The sequence below is a fragment of the Stegodyphus dumicola genome, chromosome 9 (genome assembly GCF_044657685.1).
Source record: "Stegodyphus dumicola isolate Sdum_Otavi_A_Nest chromosome 9, ASM4465768v1".
Lineage (NCBI taxonomy): Eukaryota > Metazoa > Arthropoda > Arachnida > Araneae > Eresidae > Stegodyphus > Stegodyphus dumicola.
Genome location: NC_140776.1, coordinates 188632894 through 188653780, shown reverse-complemented (window position 1 = coordinate 188653780; position 20887 = coordinate 188632894). Strand labels below are relative to the sequence as shown.

At 33.9% G+C, this 20887-nt stretch overlaps 2 protein-coding genes and 3 pseudogenes across 2 annotated transcripts in view; all 5 read right to left on the bottom strand.

Moving 5' to 3' along the window:
• LOC146995585 (uncharacterized) overlaps positions 1 to 20887 on the bottom strand; it is a 518442-nt gene that overhangs the window by 352371 nt on the left and 145184 nt on the right. The gene's annotated exons all lie outside the window — the stretch shown is intronic.
• LOC146995588 (ATP-dependent RNA helicase DDX19A pseudogene) lies at positions 3149 to 4379 on the bottom strand (annotated as a pseudogene).
• Positions 7718 to 9048, bottom strand: LOC146995587 (ATP-dependent RNA helicase DDX19A pseudogene; annotated as a pseudogene).
• LOC146995586 (ATP-dependent RNA helicase DDX19A pseudogene) lies at positions 12296 to 13982 on the bottom strand (annotated as a pseudogene).
• On the bottom strand, positions 16940 to 20851 carry LOC118180210 (ATP-dependent RNA helicase DDX19A-like). Its single transcript, XM_085824560.1, has 2 exons — positions 20603 to 20851; positions 16940 to 18095 (listed from the first exon to the last, which is right to left on the bottom strand). Exons 1-2 carry the CDS (start codon positions 20775 to 20777, stop codon positions 17098 to 17100), a joined length of 1173 nt encoding a protein of 390 aa, XP_085680686.1. The 5' UTR covers positions 20778 to 20851; the 3' UTR covers positions 16940 to 17097.

The following is a 20887-nucleotide window of genomic DNA, read 5'->3' as shown; positions in this document are numbered from 1 at the left end:
AAAAAAAAAAAAAAAAAAAAAAAAAAAAAAAAAAAAGAGATTATTATGCCTTTTATTAAATGGTATTCAATTCCATGTGCAAAAACTCATGAATATACAAGTTACCTACTAACTAAATGTAGAAAATGGTTCCCAGTGGAGAAATAGTATCTATTTCAATTTGGAACCATCTTGTTTAGTTGACTTTGGTTTTTAAACAAGAGAGACTAAATAATCACATTTTGTGAAGTTTTTACATCATGAATATGTTTGTATCAACAGAGCCAGGTTGAAGAAAGGCCAGCACCTGGGTAATCATGTAACATGTGATCTAATCACTTAGCTATTTATTTTTAGAGGGTGATCCTAAAATTTGCTGTCTTCTCACCTTTATTTTATTGCATGCTCAAATTTAAAAAGAGTGTTTTAGTCTAAGAAATAAATAACTAACTAAAAGCAGTAGATCACATACTACAGTCAAAAGTCGTTAATTCGGACACCCATAATTCGGAATGATCTATAATCCGGACCTCAAAACTAAAAACTTTCTGCGCATGCGCCGCGTTGACACATGCGCATAGGCGTTTACGCGTGCGCGTAAGACCTTTTACGACTGCGCATATGAGTGTGCGCAAGTGCAGAATACGTTTTCGCGTGCGCGTTTTGTGTATAATAGACGTATAAGCTAAAATTATCTAATTATCTATTTCAGTTTATGTTGATGTTTGCGTTGTTCCTTAATTTTCAAATTGCATCCGGCTTATTATTTTTCGCAGACTGTAAGAGCAATTTTATAAAAGTAAGCTTAAACTTTCAATTATATCAAATAGAATTTCCGATATATATTTGTTAATACGTAAAGGATCTAAAGCGAAAGTATGTTTTGAAATCCGAAATCTATTTATCAATTTCACGTTGCTTGGCGGAGGGATCGCCGGGGCGGGGGCGGGTAATGAATTGGAAGTTGATCTGTCAGCACTATCCTTATCTTCAGCGCAGATGTTTTTATTTAATTTGGCTTATAATTCCTTGAAGAAAGTGACAGAGGTTATTGAAAACGAACAAATTTCGATTGACAAATTAGTCGGTGTTCTAGACACAGCAATTATAGGACTTGAACAGCGGAACTTTGTAACTGAACAAGAAATTATGTCTGTTTAATAGAATTAAAGAGAAAGTATTATCACATGAAACGAAGCAAAACTTATAACTTACAACATTGAAAGAAATGTTTAATAAAGTAAACAAATAAATATTAAGCTTTTTCTTTTTGCAAATTTTGATACCCTTTAGATCATAATTGTTCTTTATTTCATAAATTACGGTTTCATATTTTTAATTTTAGAATTTCTGCATGCCATCTTACGAGATTTAAACTGATGATCTATAATCCGGAAAAATCGATAATCCGGAATCGCCGAAGTCCCGACGAGTCCGGATTAACGACTTTTGACTGTATATGATTACCGGAACCTGTACATAATCGCAAGTATACTTCCAACCTGGCTTTCTGTCCCAATTTTGAGAGGTGTGGTCTGCAGGAATTAGTCCCTCTGAAACCAGCCATGTTTCTTATCGAGAACAGAAATTCCAATGTTGAAGATCTTGATGAATTAAATTCGTCGAGTCTTAATAAGAGATTAAAGTATAGAACTAAATTGTTAAATGATCTGAGACAACGATTTAGAAAAGAATACTTTAGTCAACTGGTTCAAAACATAATGAAAAATGAACTCGGGAACCTGTAGTAGGAGAAAAAGTACTGATGGAGGATGATAACAGAAAACGTTTATTTTGGTCCTTAGCCCGAATTACATAATTGATCCCTGGATGTGATGGAAAGATTTGTACGGTTAAACTTAAGACCCGGCATGGAACAGTTGTACGACCAATACATTGCATCTTTCCTCTGGAGACCCAGGCCAATGATAGAAGCATGATTCCTGATAAGAAACTGGGTGCAGAGAAATCTAATTCTAGTGCTGGATGTATGTTAAAAAGAGGAACTGCACCTGATAAAATGGTGATGCAACAATATTCCTCCTCTGGATGACTTGTGAAAGCTCCAAAAAAAAACTTGATCTTTTAAATAATGTTTGTTATGAGCTTGAGACTCAACCTGAGTCTCAAAGGGGGAGGGAGTATGTTGTGAAATGAACTGAAGCAATAACTGGCGCGAGGCGCTGCTGTTTGTGACGTCAGCCTGCGTGCTGAGTTTTTCGAATGTTTTGCTTGTAGACAGAACGAAAGCTGATCTCGGAAGAGTGAAAATGTTGTGGTGAAAATAAAGAATGGCTTATTAAGAATTTTTTGTCTTTATTCATAATGCACCCAGCCTCGGATAGAGGCAGCCCGCAACTGAACAAACTGTTTTTAATATATTTGATTTATATATTTTCTGTGTTCTTCGTTAACAGTAGCTCTAAATGGCACTTTCAACTAATTTGGTGTCCATCCTTGACAATCAAGTACATTCATGCAAGTTGACAATTAATATATGTAATCTTTCCATAAGATAACACAGCCACAATCGAAGATATGATTTTTGCCATCCCATGTCTCCTAAAATGCTACTGGTATAGCTGCATTGGCTCTGGCCTTGAATACAGCATGTCATACCATCAGAATTGCTTTCAAATAGTCTCACTGCAAGAACACTACTTCCAGGTAAGTCCTCACACTAAGTGTGAAAACGTTTGAGATTACTACAAGTTCAATAACCGGATTCTCTAAAAAACTGCCAAATGTCATGTTGCACAAAATGTGAGCAATTTTCACACTGGCAAAGATATCTGGAGAATACATCACTCCAGACACTTTATCAAACATTCAATATCTGAGTCACTTCCACAGCATCTGCCATTCATGCTGCCAGAGGCATTTACTTTGGACATTACTGGGTGGTCTTAACTACATAAATTACAATATTGAATCAAGTTATCATATATTTTTGTCCATTTATATTTTGTGATTAAAATTAACTTTAAAAAATTTCTATCGCAATAACTTGCAAATATTTTTATTGGGAAATATAATGACAAAAATCCAAGAAATGACTAACCATACACAGAATAATTAAACAACATATATATCAATAATTCATTTCTCTTTTTCTTTAAATTCAGAAATTTCAAAAATTTAGAAAATTACTCATTTGAATGATGTGAATATTAATACCATGTTTGATTAAAGGTAAATTAATATTTTTATTCTTTGAAAAGCAAAAACTGCTTTCATAAATAAATTTTACTTTTATAATTATAGAGCATCTTACCAAGAATTGTTACTTACTTTTTCTTTTCCTTCTCTAAATCTATTGAGAATGGCTATTCAACTAACCAAGATGCAGTCTTCCTGGTATGGCAAAATATAATAGCCTGTCCTATTGACACAGTACCATATATATGTTACACAAAGCTTGAAATTTCTTTATCTCTGCATACTATGTAATACTGATCTATATTATCCAAACTGTCTTCTTCCCTTTTCAGTTTAATTATAATAGGATCAGAAAAAATCAGTTCTGCAAATTCCATGACTTCTTCAGAACAAGTAGCTGAGAACAGCAGCATCTGACAGTCTTTCAGTAGCTGCTTATGAATGCGAATAGACTGGTCTTGATATCCTTGAGTCGAGATCATCATAACATCTGCTTCATCTAAAACAAATACTTTTATTTTCCTGAGATCAAAAAACTTATAGCACATTGCCCAATCATAAACTTTACCAGGAGTTCCAATCATAAAATGAGCAGTAATTTTTTCTCCTCTTTGCAAAACCTCACCTCTAACAGCAAAACAAAATTCAATGTTAGGACAAAATTTTGCCATTTGTTTTGTCACTTTTCCTGTCTGCATGGCTAACTCATATGTTGGGGACAAAATAAGCACGTGAGGATACTTCAAATTTGTGTCCACTCTGCTCAAACTTGCCAAAAGAAAAGCAGCAGTTTTAAGCGTACCACTCTGAGACTGAGCAATCATATTTTGTGGAGGATCTGCAATAAGAGTAGGAAGAGCAGTCTCTTGTATTTTTGAGGGTGAATTAAATTCCATACCACACACACCTTTAAGAAGTTCAGGTCGCAGATTCAATTCTTGAAAATATTTCACAGAATAGAAAGATGAATTAGGATTTCTCTGGATATCTATATCATGAGAAACTTCAATTAAATGAGATCTTACAAGTTTTTTCATCACAGATATCTCAGCAGTATTTAATTCAGGTTCATCATCTTTTTCATCGTAGTCTTTTGAAGCTTCATCAGGAATCTTTGGAGGAGGTATTGGAGGTGGCACAGGTGGTGGAATAGGATCGTCCAAATTTAAATTGTCAATTAATTTTGAAATTCCTTTCTCTTGTATATCAGCAGAAAGACTCCAATCATCAACATCTGCCATGATAAAGCCTATCGAAAATGTAAATGTCAAAATATAGATTTCTGTAAATTCTAACATATGCAAAGATAAAGACATACTTAGAAACACTGAAATCATAACAAATATAATGCATGTGTCCCAAATAATTAAAATGTATGAAGATCATAAAAAGCAGTTATTTTACTTATGTCACATTACTTTAAAGTGATAATTCTATTGCTGCACAAAAAAAAAAAAAAAAAAAAGATTATTATGCCTTTTATTAAATGGTATTCAATTCCATGTGCAAAAACTCATGAATATACAAGTTACCTACTAACTAAATGTAGAAAATGGTTCCCAGTGGAGAAATAGTATCTATTTCAATTTGGAACCATCTTGTTTAGTTGACTTTGGTTTTTAAACAAGAGAGACTAAATAATCACATTTTGTGAAGTTTTTACATCATGAATATGTTTGTATCAACAGAGCCAGGTTGAAGAAAGGCCAGCACCTGGGTAATCATGTAATATGAGATCTACATATTTACTTAGCTATTTATTTTTAGAGGGTGATCCTAAAATTTGCTGTCTTCTCACCTTTATTTTATTGCATGCTCAAATTTAAAAAGAGTGTTTTAGTCTAAGAAATAAATAACTAACTAAAAGCAGTAGATCACATACTACAGTCAAAAGTCGTTAATTCGGACACCCATAATTCGGAATGATCTATAATCCGGACCTCAAAACTAAAAACTTTCTGCGCATGCGCCGCGTTGACACATGCGCATAGGCGTTTACGCGTGCGCGTAAGACCTTTTACGACTGCGCATATGAGTGTGCGCAAGTGCAGAATACGTTTTCGCGTGCGCGTTTTGTGTATAATAGACGTATAAGCTAAAATTATCTAATTATCTATTTCAGTTTATGTTGATGTTTGCGTTGTTCCTTAATTTTCAAATTGCATCCGGCTTATTATTTTTCGCAGACTGTAAGAGCAATTTTATAAAAGTAAGCTTAAACTTTCAATTATATCAAATAGAATTTCCGATATATATTTGTTAATACGTAAAGGATCTAAAGCGAAAGTATGTTTTGAAATCCGAAATCTATTTATCAATTTCACGTTGCTTGGCGGAGGGATCGCCGGGGCGGGGGCGGGTAATGAATTGGAAGTTGATCTGTCAGCACTATCCTTATCTTCAGCGCAGATGTTTTTATTTAATTTGGCTTATAATTCCTTGAAGAAAGTGACAGAGGTTATTGAAAACGAACAAATTTCGATTGACAAATTAGTCGGTGTTCTAGACACAGCAATTATAGGACTTGAACAGCGGAACTTTGTAACTGAACAAGAAATTATGTCTGTTTAATAGAATTAAAGAGAAAGTATTATCACATGAAACGAAGCAAAACTTATAACTTACAACATTGAAAGAAATGTTTAATAAAGTAAACAAATAAATATTAAGCTTTTTCTTTTTGCAAATTTTGATACCCTTTAGATCATAATTGTTCTTTATTTCATAAATTACGGTTTCATATTTTTAATTTTAGAATTTCTGCATGCCATCTTACGAGATTTAAACTGATGATCTATAATCCGGAAAAATCGATAATCCGGAATCGCCGAAGTCCCGACGAGTCCGGATTAACGACTTTTGACTGTATATGATTACCGGAACCTGTACATAATCGCAAGTATACTTCCAACCTGGCTTTCTGTCCCAATTTTGAGAGGTGTGGTCTGCAGGAATTAGTCCCTCTGAAACCAGCCATGTTTCTTATCGAGAACAGAAATTCCAATGTTGAAGATCTTGATGAATTAAATTCGTCGAGTCTTAATAAGAGATTAAAGTATAGAACTAAATTGTTAAATGATCTGAGACAACGATTTAGAAAAGAATACTTTAGTCAACTGGTTCAAAACATAATGAAAAATGAACTCGGGAACCTGTAGTAGGAGAAAAAGTACTGATGGAGGATGATAACAGAAAACGTTTATTTTGGTCCTTAGCCCGAATTACATAATTGATCCCTGGATGTGATGGAAAGATTTGTACGGTTAAACTTAAGACCCGGCATGGAACAGTTGTACGACCAATACATTGCATCTTTCCTCTGGAGACCCAGGCCAATGATAGAAGCATGATTCCTGATAAGAAACTGGGTGCAGAGAAATCTAATTCTAGTGCTGGATGTATGTTAAAAAGAGGAACTGCACCTGATAAAATGGTGATGCAACAATATTCCTCCTCTGGATGACTTGTGAAAGCTCCAAAAAAAAACTTGATCTTTTAAATAATGTTTGTTATGAGCTTGAGACTCAACCTGAGTCTCAAAGGGGGAGGGAGTATGTTGTGAAATGAACTGAAGCAATAACTGGCGCGAGGCGCTGCTGTTTGTGACGTCAGCCTGCGTGCTGAGTTTTTCGAATGTTTTGCTTGTAGACAGAACGAAAGCTGATCTCGGAAGAGTGAAAATGTTGTGGTGAAAATAAAGAATGGCTTATTAAGAATTTTTTGTCTTTATTCATAATGCACCCAGCCTCGGATAGAGGCAGCCCGCAACTGAACAAACTGTTTTTAATATATTTGATTTATATATTTTCTGTGTTCTTCGTTAACAGTAGCTCTAAATGGCACTTTCAACTAATTTGGTGTCCATCCTTGACAATCAAGTACATTCATGCAAGTTGACAATTAATATATGTAATCTTTCCATAAGATAACACAGCCACAATCGAAGATATGATTTTTGCCATCCCATGTCTCCTAAAATGCTACTGGTATAGCTGCATTGGCTCTGGCCTTGAATACAGCATGTCATACCATCAGAATTGCTTTCAAATAGTCTCACTGCAAGAACACTACTTCCAGGTAAGTCCTCACACTAAGTGTGAAAACGTTTGAGATTACTACAAGTTCAATAACCGGATTCTCTAAAAAACTGCCAAATGTCATGTTGCACAAAATGTGAGCAATTTTCACACTGGCAAAGATATCTGGAGAATACATCACTCCAGACACTTTATCAAACATTCAATATCTGAGTCACTTCCACAGCATCTGCCATTCATGCTGCCAGAGGCATTTACTTTGGACATTACTGGGTGGTCTTAACTACATAAATTACAATATTGAATCAAGTTATCATATATTTTTGTCCATTTATATTTTGTGATTAAAATTAACTTTAAAAAATTTCTATCGCAATAACTTGCAAATATTTTTATTGGGAAATATAATGACAAAAATCCAAGAAATGACTAACCATACACAGAATAATTAAACAACATATATATCAATAATTCATTTCTCTTTTTCTTTAAATTCAGAAATTTCAAAAATTTAGAAAATTACTCATTTGAATGATGTGAATATTAATACCATGTTTGATTAAAGGTAAATTAATATTTTTATTCTTTGAAAAGCAAAAACTGCTTTCATAAATAAATTTTACTTTTATAATTATAGAGCATCTTACCAAGAATTGTTACTTACTTTTTCTTTTCCTTCTCTAAATCTATTGAGAATGGCTATTCAACTAACCAAGATGCAGTCTTCCTGGTATGGCAAAATATAATAGCCTGTCCTATTGACACAGTACCATATATATGTTATACAAAGCTTGAAATTTCTTTATCTCTGCATACTATGTAATACTGATCTATATTATCCAAACTGTCTTCTTCCCTTTTCAGTTTAATTATAATAGGATCAGAAAAAATCAGTTCTGCAAATTCCATGACTTCTTCAGAACAAGTAGCTGAGAACAGCAGCATCTGACAGTCTTTCAGTAGCTGCTTATGAATGCGAATAGACTGGTCTTGATATCCTTGAGTCGAGATCATCATAACATCTGCTTCATCTAAAACAAATACTTTTATTTTCCTGAGATCAAAAAACTTATAGCACATTGCCCAATCATAAACTTTACCAGGAGTTCCAATCATAAAATGAGCAGTAATGTTTTCTCCTCTTTGCAAAACCTCACCTCTAACAGCAAAACAAAATTCAATGTTAGGACAAAATTTTGCCATTTGTTTTGTCACTTTTCCTGTCTGCATGGCTAACTCATATGTTGGGGACAAAATAAGCACGTGAGGATATTTCAAATTTGTGTCCACTCTGCTCAAACTTGCCAAAAGAAAAGCAGCAGTTTTAAGCGTACCACTCTGAGACTGAGCAATCATATTTTGTGGAGGATCTGCAATAAGAGTAGGAAGAGCAGTCTCTTGTATTTTTGAGGGTGAATTAAATCCCATACCACACACACCTTTAAGAAGTTCAGGTCGCAGATTCAATTCTTCAAAATATTTCACAGAATAGAGAGATGAATTAGGATTTCTCTGGATATCTATATCATGAGAAACTTCAATTAAATGAGATCTTACAAGTTTTTTCATCACAGATATCTCAGCAGTATTTAATTCAGGTTCATCATCTTTTTCATCATAGTCTTTTGATGCTTCATCAGGAATCTTTGGAGGAGGTATTGGAGGTGGCACAGGTGGTGGAATAGGATCGTCCAAATTTAAATTGTCAATTAATTTCGAAATTCCTTTCTCTTGTATATCAGCAGAAAGACTCCAATCATCAACATCTGCCATGATAAAGCCTATCGAAAATGTAAATGTCAAAATATAGATTTCTGTAAATTCTAACATATGCAAAGATAAAGACATACTTAGAAACACTGAAATCATAACAAATATAATGCATGTGTCCCAAATAATTAAAATGTATGAAGATCAGAAAAAGCAGTTATTTTACTTATGTCACATTACTTTAAAGTGATAACTCTATTGCTGCACAAAAAAAAAAAAAAAAAAAAAAAAAAAAACTGATTATTATGCCTTTTATTAAATGGTATTCAATTCTATGTCCAAAAACTCATGAATATACAAGTTACCTACTAACTAAATGTAGAAAATGGTTCCCAGTGGAGAAATAGTATCTATTTCAATTTGGAACCATCTTGTTTAGTTGACTTTGGTTTTTAAACAAGACAGACTAAATAATCATATTTTGTGAAGTTTTTACATCATGAATATGTTTGTATCAACAGAGCCAGGTTGAAGAAAGGCCAGCACCTGGGTAATCATGTAACATGTGATCTAATCACTTAGCTATTTATTTTTAGAGGGTGATCCTAAAATTTGCTGTCTTCTCACCTTTATTTTATTGCATGCTCAAATTTAAAAAGAGTGTTTTAGTCTAAGAAATAAATAACTAACTAAAAGCAGTAGATCACATACTACAGTCAAAAGTCGTTAATTCGGACACCCATAATTCGGAATGATCTATAATCCAGACCTCAAAACTAAAAACTTTCTGCGCATGCGCCGCGTTGACACATGCGCATAGGCGTTTACGCGTGCGCGTAAGACCTTTTACGACTGCGCATATGAGTGTGGGCAAGTGCAGAATACGTTTTCGCGTGCGCGTTTTGTGTATAATAGACGTATAAGCTAAAATTATCTAATTATCTATTTCAGTTAATGTTGATGTTTGCGTTGTTCCTTAATTTTCAAATTGGATCCGGCTTATTATTTTTCGCAGACTGTAAGAGCAATTTTATAAAAGTAAGTTTAAACTTTCAATTATATCAAATAGAATTTCCGATATATATTTGTTAATACGTAAAGGATCTAAAGCGAAAGTATGTTTTGAAATCCGAAATCTATTTATCAATTTCACGTTGCTTTGCGGGGGGATCGCCGGGGCGGGGGCTGGTAATGAATTGGAAGTTGATCTGTCAGCACTATCCTTATCTTCAGCGCAGATGTTTTTATTTTATTTGGCTTATGATTCCTTGAAGAAAGTGACAGAGGTTATTGAAAACGAAAAAATTTCGATTGACAAATTACTCGGTGTTCTAGACACAGCAATTATAGGACTTGAACAGCGGAACTTTGTAACTGAACAAGAAATTATGTCTGTTTAATAGAATTAAAGAGAAAGTATTATCACATGAAACGAAGCAAAACTTATAACTTACAACATTGAAAGAAATGTTTAATAAAGTAAACAAATAAATATTAAGCTTTTTCTTTTTGCAAATTTTGATACCCTTTAGATCATAATTGTTCTTTATTTCATAAATTACGGTTTCATATTTTTAATTTTAGAATTTCTGCATGCCATCTTACGAGATTTAAACTGATGATCTATAATCCGGAAAAATCGATAATCCGGAATCGCCGAAGTCCCGACGAGTCCGGATTAACGACTTTTGACTGTATATGATTACCGGAACCTGTACATAATCGCAAGTATACTTCCAACCTGGCTTTCTGTCCCAATTTTGAGAGGTGTGGTCTGCAGGAATTAGTCCCTCTGAAACCAGCCATGTTTCTTATCGAGAACAGAAATTCCGATGTTAAAGATCTTGATGAATTAAATTCGTCGAGTCTTAATAAGAGATTAAAGTATAGAACTAAATTGTTAAATGATCTGAGACAACGATTTAGAAAAGAATACTTTAGTCAACTGGTTCAAAACATAATGAAAAATGAACTCGGGAACCTGTAGTAGGAGAAAAAGTACTGATGGAGGATGATAACAGAAAACGTTTATTTTGGTCCTTAGCCCGAATTACATAATTGATCCCTGGATGTGATGGAAAGATTTGTACGGTTAAACTTAAGACCCGGCATGGAACAGTTGTACGACCAATACATTGCATCTTTCCTCTGGAGACCCAGGCCAATGATAGAAGCATGATTCCTGATAAGAAACTGGGTGCAGAGAAATCTAATTCTAGTGCTGGATGTATGTTAAAAAGAGGAACTGCACCTGATAAAATGGTGATGCAACAATATTCCTCCTCTGGATGACTTGTGAAAGCTCCAAAAAAAAACTTGATCTTTTAAATAATGTTTGTTATGAGCTTGAGACTCAACCTGAGTCTCAAAGGGGGAGGGAGTATGTTGTGAAATGAACTGAAGCAATAACTGGCGCGAGGCGCTGCTGTTTGTGACGTCAGCCTGCGTGCTGAGTTTTTCGAATGTTTTGCTTGTAGACAGAACGAAAGCTGATCTCGGAAGAGTGAAAATGTTGTGGTGAAAATAAAGAATGGCTTATTAAGAATTTTTTGTCTTTATTCATAATGCACCCAGCCTCGGATAGAGGCAGCCCGCAACTGAACAAACTGTTTTTAATATATTTGATTTATATATTTCCTGTGTTCTTCGTTAACAGTAGCTCTAAATGGCACTTTCAACTAATTTGGTGTCCATCCTTGACAATCAAGTACATTCATGCAAGTTGACAATTAATATATGTAATCTTTCCATAAGATAACACAGCCACAATCGAAGATATGATTTTTGCCATCCCATGTCTCCTAAAATGCTACTGGTATAGCTGCATTGGCTCTGGCCTTGAATACAGCATGTCATACCATCAGAATTGCTTTCAAATAGTCTCACTGCAAGAACACTACTTCCAGGTAAGTCCTCACACTAAGTGTGAAAACGTTTGAGATTACTACAAGTTCAATAACCGGATTCTCTAAAAAACTGCCAAATGTCATGTTGCACAAAATGTGAGCAATTTTCACACTGGCAAAGATATCTGGAGAATACATCACTCCAGACACTTTATCAAACATTCAATATCTGAGTCACTTCCACAGCATCTGCCATTCATGCTGCCAGAGGCATTTACTTTGGACATTACTGGGTGGTCTTAACTACATAAATTACAATATTGAATCAAGTTATCATATATTTTTGTCCATTTATATTTTGTGATTAAAATTAACTTTAAAAAATTTCTATCGCAATAACTTGCAAATATTTTTATTGGGAAATATAATGACAAAAATCCAAGAAATGACTAACCATACACAGAATAATTAAACAACATATATATCAATAATTCATTTCTCTTTTTCTTTAAATTCAGAAATTTCAAAAATTTAGAAAATTACTCATTTGAATGATGTGAATATTAATACCATGTTTGATTAAAGGTAAATTAATATTTTTATTCTTTGAAAAGCAAAAACTGCTTTCATAAATAAATTTTACTTTTATAATTATAGAGCATCTTACCAAGAATTGTTACTTACTTTTTCTTTTCCTTCTCTAAATCTATTGAGAATGGCTATTCAACTAACCAAGATGCAGTCTTCCTGGTATGGCAAAATATAATAGCCTGTCCTATTGACACAGTACCATATATATGTTACACAAAGCTTGAAATTTCTTTATCTCTGCATACTATGTAATACTGATCTATATTATCCAAACTGTCTTCTTCCCTTTTCAGTTTAATTATAATAGGATCAGAAAAAATCAGTTCTGCAAATTCCATGACTTCTTCAGAACAAGTAGCTGAGAACAGCAGCATCTGACAGTCTTTCAGTAGCTGCTTATGAATGCGAATAGACTGGTCTTGATATCCTTGAGTCGAGATCATAACATCTGCTTCATCTAAAACAAATACTTTTATTTTCCTGAGATCAAAAAACTTATAGCACATTGCCCAATCATAAACTTTACCAGGAGTTCCAATCATAAAATGAGCAGTAATGTTTTCTCCTCTTTGCAAAACCTCACCTCTAACAGCAAAACAAAATTCAATGTTAGGACAAAATTTTGCCATTTGTTTTGTCACTTTTCCTGTCTGCATGGCTAACTCATATGTTGGGGACAAAATAAGCACGTGAGGATATTTCAAATTTGTGTCCACTCTGCTCAAACTTGCCAAAAGAAAAGCAGCAATTTTAAGCGTACCACTCTGAGACTGAGCAATCATATTTTGTGGAGGATCTGCAATAAGAGTAGGAAGAGCAGTCTCTTGTATTTTTGAGAGTGAATTAAATCCCATACCACACACACCTTTAAGAAGTTCAGGTCGCAGATTCAATTCTTCAAAATATTTCACAGAATAGAGAGGTGAATTAGGATTTCTCTGGATATCTATATCATGAGAAACTTCAATTAAATGAGATCTTACAAGTTTTTTCATCACAGTCTCAGCAGGATTTAATTCAGGTTCATCATCTTTTTCATCATAGTCTTTTGATGCTTCATCAGAAATCTTTGGAGGAGGTATTGGAGGTGGCACAGGTGGTGGAATAGGATCGTCCAAATTTAAATTGTCAATTAATTTCGAAATTCCTTTCTCTTGTATATCAGCAGAAAGACTCCAATCATCAACATCTGCCATGATAAAGCCTATCGAAAATGTAAATGTCAAAATATAGATTTCTGTAAATTCTAACATATGCAAAGATAAAGACATACTTAGAAACACTGAAATCATAACAAATATAATGCATGTGTCCCAAATAATTAAAATGTATGAAGATCATAAAAAGCAGTTATTTTACTTATGTCACATTACTTTAAAGTGATAACTCTATTGCTGCACAAAAAAAAAAAAAAAAAAAAAAAAAAAAATGATTATTATGCCTTTTATTAAATGGTATTCAATTCCATGTCCAAAAACTCATGAATATACAAGTTACCTACTAACTAAATGTAGAAAATGGTTCCCAGTGGAGAAATAGTATCTATTTCAATTTGGAACCATCTTGTTTAGTTGACTTTGGTTTTTAAACAAGACAGACTAAATAATCACATTTTGTGAAGTTTTTACATCATGAATATGTTTGTATCAACAGAGCCAGGTTGAAGAAAGGCCAGCACCTGGGTAATCATGTAACATGTGATCTAATCACTTAGCTATTTTTAGAGGGTGATCCTAAAATTTGCTGTCTTCTCACCTTTATTTTATTGCATGCTCAAATTTAAAAAGAGTGTTTTAGTCTAAGAAATAAATAACTAACTAAAAGCAGTAGATCACATACTACAGTCAAAAGTCGTTAATTCGGACACCCATAATTCGGAATGATCTATAATCCGGACCTCAAAACTAAAAACTTTCTGCGCATGCGCCGCGTTGACACATGCGCATAGGCGTTTACGCGTGCGCGTAAGACCTTTTACGACTGCGCATATGAGTGTGCGCAAGTGCAGAATACGTTTTCACGTGCGCGTTTTGTGTATAATAGACGTATAAGCTAAAATTATCTAATTATCTATTTCAGTTAATGTTGATGTTTGCGTTGTTCCTTAATTTTCAAATTGGATCCGGCTTATTATTTTTCGCAGACTGTAAGAGCAATTTTATAAAAGTAAGCTCAAACTTTCAATTATATCAAATAGAATTTCCGATATATATTTGTTAATACGTAAAGGATCTAAAGCGAAAGTATGTTTTGAAATCCGAAATCTATTTATCAATTTCACGTTGCTTGGCGGAGGGGATCGCCGGGACGGGGGCGGGTAATGAATTGGAAGTTGATCTGTCAGCACTATCCTTATCTTCAGCGCAGATGTTTTTATTTTATTTGGCTTATAATTCCTTGAAGAAAGTGACAGAGGTTATTGAAAACGAAAAAATTTCGATTGACAAATTACTCGGTGTTCTAGACACAGCAATTATAGGACTTGAACAGCGGAACTTTGTAACTGAACAAGAAATTATGTCTGTTTAATAGAATTAAAGAGAAAGTATTATCACATGAAACGAAGCAAAACTTATAACTTACAACATTGAAAGAAATGTTTAATAAAGTAAACAAATAAATATTAAGCTTTTTCTTTTTGCAAATTTTGATACCCTTTAGATCATAATTGTTCTTTATTTCATAAATTACGGTTTCATATTTTTAATTTTAGAATTTCTGCATGCCATCTTACGAGATTTAAACTGATGATCTATAATCCGGAAAAATCGATAATCCGGAATCGCCGAAGTCCCGACGAGTCCGGATTAACGACTTTTGACTGTATATGATTACCGGAACCTGTACATTCTCGCAAGTATACTTCCAACCTGGCTTTCTGTCCCAATTTTGAGAGGTGTGGTCTGCAGGAATTAGTCCCTCTGAAACCGGCCATGTTTCTTATCGAGAACAGAAATTCCGATGTTGAAGATCTTGATGAATTAAATTCATCGAGTCTTAATAAGAGATTAAAGTATAGAACTAAATTGTTAAATGATCTGAGACAACGATTTAGAAAAGAATACTTTAGTCAACTGGTTCAAAACATAATGAAAAATGAACTCGGGAACCTGTAGTAGGAGAAAAAGTACTGATGGAGGATGATAACAGAAAATGTTTATTTTGGTCCTTAGCCCGAATTACATAATTGATCCCTGGATGTGATGGAAAGATTTGTACGGTTAAACTTAAGACCCGGCATGGAACAGTTCTACGACCAATACATTGCATCTTTCCTCTGGAGACCCAGGCCAATGATAGAAGCATGATTCCTGATAAGAAACTGGGTGCAGAGAAATCTAATTCTAGTGCTGGATGTATGTTAAAAAGAGGAACTGCACCTGATAAAATGGTGATGCAACAATATTCCTCCTCTGGATGACTTGTGAAAGCTCCAAAAAAAAACTTGATCTTTTAAATAATGTTTGTTATGAGCTTGAGACTCAACCTGAGTCTCAAAGGGGGAGGGAGTATGTTGTGAAATGAACTGAAGCAATAACTGGCGCGAGGCGCTGCTGTTTGTGACGTCAGCCTGCGTGCTGAGTTTTTCGAATGTTTTGCTTCTAGACAGAACGAAAGCTGATCTCGGAAGAGTGAAAATGTTGTGGTGAAAATAAAGAATGGCTTATTAAGAATTTTTTGTCTTTATTCATAATGCACCCAGCCTCGGATAGAGGCAGCCCGCAACTGAACAAACTGTTTTTAATATATTTGATTTATATATTTTCTGTGTTCTTCGTTAACAGTAGCTCTAAATGGCACTTTCAACTAATTTGGTGTCCATCCTTGACAATCAAGTACATTCATGCAAGTTGACAATTAATATATGTAATCTTTCCATAAGATAACACAGCCACAATCGAAGATATGATTTTTGCCATCCCATGTCTCCTAAAATGCTACTGGTATAGCTGCATTGGCTCTGGCCTTGAATACAGCATGTCATACCATCAGAATTGCTTTCAAATAGTCTCACTGCAAGAACACTACTTCCAGGTAAGTCCTCACACTAAGTGTGAAAACGTTTGAGATTACTACAAGTTCAATAACCGGATTCTCTAAAAAACTGCCAAATGTCATGTTGCACAAAATGTGAGCAATTTTCACACTGGCAAAGATATCTGGAGAATACATCACTCCAGACACTTTATCAAACATTCAATATCTGAGTCACTTCCACAGCATCTGCCATTCATGCTGCCAGAGGCATTTACTTTGGACATTACTGGGTGGTCTTAACTACATAAATTACAATATTGAATCAAGTTATCATATATTTTTGTCCATTTATATTTTGTGATTAAAATTAACTTTAAAAAATTTCTATTGCAATAACTTGCAAATATTTTTATTGGGAAATATAATGACAAAAATCCAAGAAATGACTAACCATACACAGAATAATTAAACAATATATATATCAATAATTCATTTCTCTTTTTCTTTAAATTCAGAAATTTCAAAAATTTAGAAAATTACTCATTTGAATGATGTGAATATTAATACCATGTTTGATTAAAGGTAAATTAATATTTTTATTCTTTGAAAAGCAAAAACTGCTTTCATAAATAAATTTTACTTTTATAATTATAGAGCATCTTACCAAGAATTGTTACTTACTTTTTCTTTTCCTTCTCTAAATCTATTGAGAATGGCTATTCAACTAACCAAGATGCAATCTTCCTGGTATGGCAAAATATAATAGCCTGTCCTATTGACACAGTACCATATATATGTTACACAAAGCTTGAAATTTCTTTATCTCTGCATACTATGTAATACTGATCTATATTATCCAAACTGTCTTCTTCCCTTTTCAGTTTAATTATAATAGGATCAGAAAAAATCAGTTCTGCAAATTCCATGACTTCTTCAGAACAAGTAGCTGAGAACAGCAGCATCTGACAGTCTTTCAGTAGCTGCTTATGAATGCGAATAGACTGGTCTTGATATCCTTGAGTCGAGATCATAACATCTGCTTCATCTAAAACAAATACTTTTATTTTCCTAAGATCAAAAAACTTATAGCACATTGCCCAATCATAAACTTTACCAGGAGTTCCAATCATAAAATGAGCAGTAATTTTTTCTCCTCTTTGCAAAACCTCACCTCTAACAGCAAAACAAAATTCAATGTTAGGACAAAATTTTGCCATTTGTTTTGTCACTTTTCCTGTCTGCATGGCTAACTCATATGTTGGGGACAAAATAAGCACGTGAGGATATTTCAAATTTGTGTCCACTCTGCTCAAACTTACCAAAAGAAAAGCAGCAGTTTTAAGCGTACCACTCTGAGACTGAGCAATCATATTTTGTGGAGGATCTGCAATAAGAGTAGGAAGAGCAGTCTCTTGTATTTTTGAGGGTGAATTAAATCCCATACCACACACACCTTTAAGAAGTTCAGGTCGCAGATTCAATTCTTCAAAATATTTCACAGAATAGAGAGGTGAATTAGGATTTCTCTGGATATCTATATCATGAGAAACTTCAATTAAATGAGATCTTACAAGTTTTTTCATCACAGATATCTCAGCAGTATTTAATTCAGGTTCATCATCTTTTTCATCATAGTCTTTTGATGCTTCATCAGGAATCTTTGGAGGAGGTATTGGAGGTGGCACAGGTGGTGGAATAGGATCGTCCAAATTTAAATTGTCAATTAATTTCGAAATTCCTTTCTCTTGTATATCAGCAGAAAGACTCCAATCATCAACATCTGCCATGATAAAGCCTATCGAAAATGTAAATGTCAAAATATAGATTTCTGTAAATTCTAACATATGCAAAGATAAAGACATACTTAGAAACACTGAAATCATAACAAATATAATGCATGTGTCCCAAATAATTAAAATGTATGAAGATCATAAAAAGCAGTTATTTTACTTATGTCACATTACTTTAAAGTGATAACTCTATTGCTGCACAAAAAAAAAAAAAAAAAAAAAAAAACTGATTATTATGCCTTTTTATTAAATGGTATTCAATTCTATGTCGAAAAACTCATGAATATACAAGTTACCTACTAACTAAATGTAGAAAATGGTTCCCAGTGGAGAAATAGTATCTATTTCAATTTGGAACCATCTTGTTTAGTTGACTTTGGTTTTTAAACAAGACAGACTAAATAATCATATTTTGTGAAGTTTTTACATCATGAATATGTTTGTGTCAACAGAGCCAGGTTGAGGAAAGGCCAGCACCTGGGTAATCATGTAATATGAGATCTACATATTTACTTAGCTATTTATTTTTAGAGGGTGATCCTAAAATTTGCTGTCTTATCACCTTTATTTTATTACATGCTCAAATTTAAAAAGAGTGTTTTAGTCTAAGAAATAAATAACTAACTAAAAGCAGTAGATTACATACTATATGATTACTGGAACCTGTACATTCTCGCAAGTATATCCCCAACCTGGCTTTCTGTCTCAATTTTGAGAGGTGTGGTGGTACAAGAGACTTTCACCCTTCTCCCTCTATCACCAATCTCTTGAAAGGACTTCAGGTTTGCTGTATATTTTCAGTGTCCCTCACTGCAGACACTATATTCTTACATACATCCATGCTTTCTCCAGGATTTAAAGCCAGACCCATCAATATATATCACTAATCATTACAGTAACTGGACTCAGAGGTCGACAGGTTAAAACAAGGCAAATATTCAAGTAGGCATTTTAGATATCACAAAGCCTAACTGCTGATGAAATTCCGAAGGTTGCTAAACCCTCTTCTCCTACCATTAAACTCTCAAAAAGGTGTCACCTAGCTGCATATTTTGAGTGCCCCCTTGCCAACAAAACACTTACAAACACACATGCCTTCTCTGAGAATTGAACCTGGGCTCTCTGGGGCAGCAATCACCATCTCTAACCATTATCCCATCTTTATGTCAACAGCAGGAGTATGAACCAGTCCTTAATTAAAAATTAGAGGAACAAATTAGTTATTTCACCAACAATTTTTTTTAAATTCTAAAGATGACAAAGATTATTATTATTATAATAATTGACAAAGATTATTTGCCATAGAGATGTATATAGCATGAAGAAGGTAAAATTAAATGTTAAATCACTATCAGAGCACACAATGCAATTTCTCAATATTTCACTAAATGCAACTTTTCAAGTAATCTTCACTTCAATTTTCCCAATAAGGCCTAGTGATCTTTTCTTTCTTCCTTCCATGAGGTTAACAAACATAAAACATACAGTTGAACTTCTCTCCCATCATCATAAAAAACTGCAGATAGAAACCTACTATTCAAACTACCATTTGTAAAGCACTTTTCTAGGTGAAGTTAGCATTGTGCTTCATGTTCATAGGTGGTTTAAAAAAAAAAAAAAATCTGGATAGTTAATTGCTCGCTTGGATTTCATGAGAGATCCAAATGGTGACCTTGAGAGAGCAGCAGGCACAATAAATCCCTAATGACCATGTCATAAATGAATACATCTTCCAGATTCTGTAAAACAGTTGTTCCAGAATTTAGCTTTGGTAGGGTCACTGGTAAGACTGAATTAATTTAATGACCAGTGACCTATACTGGTGACTCTTCTAAACATAAAAAGTCATAATTACTGTACGCAGTCCAAAATATAGATATCGAAACCCCCAGCAAATTTTTCTTTTCTTTACAAAGGTTTAGAAATGAGAAATATAATACTCAAAGCATGTGTGCTGTTAAAATGATTTTCTCCCTACTAATTAAAAACTCCGCCATTCGCATTTGATCTGCTAGGCACACATCGAGCACTTTTGTTTGCTCTGCCTCCTTCTCTCCAGCCAATTAGCTGCCCCTCTTCTAGTGCCACTTACAGTCATAAGGTCAGTCAGTGAATATATTTCTTCATTTCCAGTTAACATATGAAATGCATCAAGAAATTTTAATTCACAATAACTATATATTATGGCCAAAGGGGCAGTTATAAAATTTTTAATGTAACTGAACTGATCATCTCTAATGTGACAGTTTGCACTCATTATCACTATTGTAGCAATCTGTAGTAATCAGTCAGATGTGCTGAGTAACAGAAATCCTAGATTTATGTATCTAATAGCTTCTTGGCCATGGATTCATCACACTCATCTAAAGTCATCAATTTTTACAACTACAATGATATCCTTAAATTGTATATTGACCTGAACATTAATATTCTATTAACTTACTACCAAAGAAATCTCAGCTATTCTTAATATAGTAAAATTAATACTGCCATATGCCACTAAATAACTTACCATGATCAGGTTGAATCATGAAAGATCCACCGTCTGATGATTCCCAAGTATACTGCTCATCATCGTTACGTTTTGTTGTTACAGTTATATTGTCTGCAACTAAATAAGCTGAGCAGAAACCTACACCAAACTGTCCAATCATAGAGATATCAGCACCAGCCTGCACTGCTTCCATAAATGCTTTGGCACTAGACTTTGCAATTGTCCCCAAGTTGTTTACCAGATCTGCTTTCGTCGTACATACCCCCAATTTTGTCAAATGCCTAAAGAAAAAATTTATATCTT